Here is a 4321-nt window from a genome sequence, read left to right on the forward strand (position 1 = left end):
GGCAGGGGCTTATGACCAGATCCTTGAGTAATGTTAAATTACAGGCAAGAGATTTAGTTAACCGGAAGGAATGCTTAGTGTTGAATGATGTCAAAAATATACAAGAACCATAAAGAAAATTAATGAAGGACAGAATTTGATATTTGTGATACCAAATTTTCAACTTAGAAACAATAAGTTAAATCAGATAGTAAATTTATTTAAAGATATCTACTTAAGCAAATTCACATTTTTTATTTTGAAAGCTGAAAATTTGACTCTGGATGTAATGTTGTCCCCTTGTGAGTTTCAAACTCACATGCCTTGGATCCCCACACCAAGGCGCTATCTGGTGACTGCATTATCCATTCAGCCACCGGGGTTGATTTATTTAGTGAAACTGTGCAAAAATTCTCAGTTCAGAAACTTAACTAACGTAATCAATAACCTTCCCGATCAAATACCCTTCCCGATCACTTCTTCACTCTTTTTCATGTTTATAACTAAATAGAACAACAATCACATAAGAAAAATAGATTAATCATATTAAGAATCATTTACAAATCAGCTTTCACACGTACGAGCAGTATGTCCAATAGTACCACATATACTGCACCGTGGTGCTGCTCGTTTTCGTGGTTGAGAGTCAGAAACCTCAACCTTCTCATTTTCCTGTTCATTGACACTTCGTACGCGATCTATTCCTTCTTCAACTCTTAAAACCCCTTCCTGAGCTATATATGTACGACCTTTCCCTCGCTTTCTCTTTTGCTTCTCATTTGCAGCTCTTAGTTCCTTGTTTTCCTTTGCTAAAATAGCAGCACTACACATAGCCATTTGACACCCCTTGATCAGCTGATTCATAGCTCGATTGGTTGGACTGGATGAACCCTGTGTACGATGTTGCATGTATCCTTTAATCTTCTTGGCCTGGAGATCCACTTGTCGTACATTGTGTGGTGTGGCTGTGGCCCAGGAGGCTTGAGAACTATGAGAAGTTCCTGGGGGGGTGGGTGTATGCATCTGGGTATTAAGGCGTGAGAGAACCTGCTCTGGATCGTACGGAACTAACCCTGTAGCTTTAAAACCACTTTTGATGTTGTTCTCATTCAGGGCTTCCATATGAGCTGCTGGATAGAGAGTCAAAAACTCTTCCTTATCAATGTGATTGATGCCAAGCTGCATTTGCTTCTCCACCTGTCGTCTGTATGCTTTCTTTAGAGGAGAGAAACAGCTAACATCCAAGGGCTGAAGAAGATGAGATGAATGAGATGGCATGTAGAGAGCAATGATGTCATTCTCAGAGCAGAATTGATCAAACTCTGCTGAAGCATGACTTCCATGTCCATCAAGGATCAAGAGTCGATATTTGCCCTTCGTACGAGATCGAGTGTCCTTGTCAAATATCTCCTTAAGCCAGATCAACCCCAGCTTATCATTTGTCCATCCATTCTCACTGACTCCAATCACCCAGTCATGTGGCAGCTTCTCAGTCTCATACCAATGGGATTGATGCATCTTTCCCTTTAGAATAATCATCGTACGTAAAGCCCAACCAGTTGCATTAACTCCTGCAATAACAGTGGCCCATTCCCGATCTCCAGGCTGTATAAGATTCGGACGATCAACTCTCTCAGATCCAGTAATTACTCTGGCTGTCCCAATAACTCCCATCTGAAATCCAGTCTCATCATCAAAGTTGTATGTATCTTCCTGTGCAATCCCATACTTTGCAATGGTGTTTCGTACGAGATTAAACCATCCACGAATAATCTCAGGATTCTCACATAGAGCTCGCTGGTGATCATACTTTCGAGAGAATGTTGATTTTAACTCCTCATGACGATTAACAAAGTTTCGTACCCAGCATTCACCCACTGTTGGAGGGGGTTTGGATTCAGACTTGATTTCTCGTTCAGAAAGAAGCAAATTGGCCATATTTCGTACGGTTGTGATGCGGGGTGACTGGCCTCGCTCAGTCATGGATAGAATCCACTGAATAAGAGATGCTTCCTCTGTAAGACTCTGAATGGAAAACGTCTCAACCTTTTCTATTGTAATCTTCTCTGGTACATGCTTAATAGCAAACAGGATTATCCCGTCTGATTTCCGAATACACTTTGAGACCAATATTCTGGGACAACCAAGGGTTACTGTGAATGCCCACAGACAATTTCTTTTCACTCACAGAATGGGTAAGTAGCAGTGCCTTACTGAAATCTAGCTTCTAATAACATTTGATGCAGAGTATCATTTCATTCCAGAACGTCCCCATGTCAAGCCCCGCCGAGCTAAACGCGCTCCAGCCAAAAAGGTGCAACCCGTACCAAACTGTCATGACTGCTACATATTGTCAAAGGAGGTTGCGCGTCTCCGCAGGCGCGTGCTCGCTTTGGAACAGATATTCGGCAGCCTTGGGCAGGAGACCCATCTAAAGAAGGCATCTGGTGGACGCAATTGCCATTCAGTTATAAATCATCAGGTGCCACGCATAGTAGAACAGGCACCAAAACACGCCGTCCCCAATTCCCTGAATGCTAGTAGACAAGCTCTCTGTAAGTTACATCGGTAGCTATATGTATGAGTACTCACGGTTACATAGTAGACGAAAGAGTGGACAATCGATCAGAACACAAACACTCGAAGAATCCAGGAAAAAGATTGGCAATAATGTCTCCCCGGTTCAAAGACAACTATCTCAGTCCAGGAAACAGTATGTGCTGCTCCATCCCACGACACTATTTTGGTTCCCCTGATATGCATACCAAGTGCTAATTACCCTCTTGATAGCCCGATCTGTCCGGTGAGCCCGAACAGATCACCACCAGAGCAAAGTCGAGGAGAACCATTATCACTCTCCGAGGCGATGTTCAGCCCTGTTATAGACAGCTGCACTATACGAAACCCCCTGCCGGGCCATGACCAGTCTTCATCCTCTGATTACCCTTCGGCTGTGTATGATTATAATGAGGGTTTTCCTGGCGATGGATATTTGAATATGGGATTTGGGGATGGGGGCAATCTGCTCTGTGATTTTGATGGTGGAGATTTCATTTCTGCGCCCGAAAACGGCCTCCAAAGGCCCCCAGGCGAGACCACCACTCGAGAAGACGGAGGTGAATTTTCCGGCCAACATTCTGCATCCTCGTACCATTCGGTTGTGTGTGATTATAATGTGGGGTTTCCCGGCAATGCAGATTCGGGTTTGGGATTTGGTCAAAAGAACAACGGTGATTTTGGCAGTGGAGATTTCTTTTCATCGTCCACATATAATACGACCGCTGGAGGGGATGGGCTTGAGGTTTCCGACCAATTGCAACGACTGCCTGCCACTACAATCAGTTATCATCATGGCTTTCCTGAATCTTTAGATCCCATTGATATGCTGCTATGTAATGCACCAAATTTCCGCGGATATGCCGCCGTCTAGATAATGCTAAGAATGTATCTGCTCCCATAATTTACTGCACATCAAGGCCCTCTCGAAGGCGTTGTCCAACCAAAGTGCTTCCATCGATGCTTTACAGTGACAAGATCAGTCTGGCCTCGCGGCTTCGGAAGCCTCCGTGGTAGCCAGCCACTACATATGAGCCTAAAACATGTCAACATCTCATCAGCACATAAAAGCGGTGCAGGTTTTCACATACAAGTCTCCACCAGTAGCAGCCACAGATGCCATCTGTCCGGTCTCATCGCCACGCAGCCCCGTATCATATTCCCAGTCCCATATATCCGTCTCGTCACCCCAAAAGTGGTGGCAGGAGATCGCCACTATATCCGTTGCCCGTTCTTGCACCATACCCCTCCAGTTTTGAGGTCGCTGAATTGGGTTTGGGCCTTTTTGTAGGTTTGATGGCCATGAAACCTCAGGGTAACTGCTCTCAAAGTCGCTGCTCCCACTCCGTGCAGCAGACAGAAGAGCAAGAACAACCTAATTCTCATCAGCGAAGCTGTGATGTCAATAGAACAGACTTTTTACCTCGTTGAATGGCGCTTGCTGTTGAGATTTGATGCTCGCAGCATTCTTCAATACAACCCATCCATCTCTGTGTAGACATTCGAGCACTTGTAACTCTTGCGCGGAACTAGAGAGATCCAGAAGCATCAGACCAGACTTTAGTATGCACCTGCTTAAGTAGCGACATGTCTATTGATATGTGTTCCTGAGCATGTTGGTGCGGGGCATCGTCGTCAGGTGGCTGCAAGGGCGCAAAATATCGAGCACGTGAGTCTCGGACTTTGCATAATCTGAAGGCCCTGCCATGTCTGTTCGACCTATCCGCCCGACGATTATGAGGGGCTACTGCTGTTGTTGTCAACGAGCTCACATAGTACCAAAGAT

At 45.0% G+C, this 4321-nt stretch overlaps 2 protein-coding genes across 2 annotated transcripts; both read right to left on the bottom strand.

Moving 5' to 3' along the window:
• Positions 1-435: 435 nt before the first annotated feature.
• On the bottom strand, positions 436-1917 carry HCAG_07154 (conserved hypothetical protein; the record flags this gene model as incomplete). The annotated part of the gene is made up of 2 exons (XM_001537682.1): positions 436-482; positions 561-1917. 2 exons carry the CDS (start codon positions 1915-1917, stop codon positions 436-438), a joined length of 1404 nt encoding a protein of 467 aa, XP_001537732.1.
• Positions 1918-3450: 1533 nt separating this feature from the next.
• On the bottom strand, positions 3451-4243 carry HCAG_07155 (predicted protein; the record flags this gene model as incomplete). The annotated part of the gene is made up of 4 exons (XM_001537683.1): positions 3451-3559; positions 3627-3910; positions 3959-4064; positions 4218-4243. The coding sequence occupies 4 exons, from the start codon at positions 4241-4243 to the stop codon at positions 3451-3453; spliced, it is 525 nt and encodes a 174-aa protein (XP_001537733.1).
• Positions 4244-4321: the final 78 nt, after the last annotated feature.

The sequence above is a fragment of the Histoplasma capsulatum genome, genomic scaffold, assembly GCF_000149585.1.
Source record: "Histoplasma capsulatum NAm1 scaffold_8 genomic scaffold, whole genome shotgun sequence".
Classification (NCBI taxonomy): Eukaryota; Fungi; Ascomycota; class Eurotiomycetes; order Onygenales; family Ajellomycetaceae; genus Histoplasma; species Histoplasma mississippiense.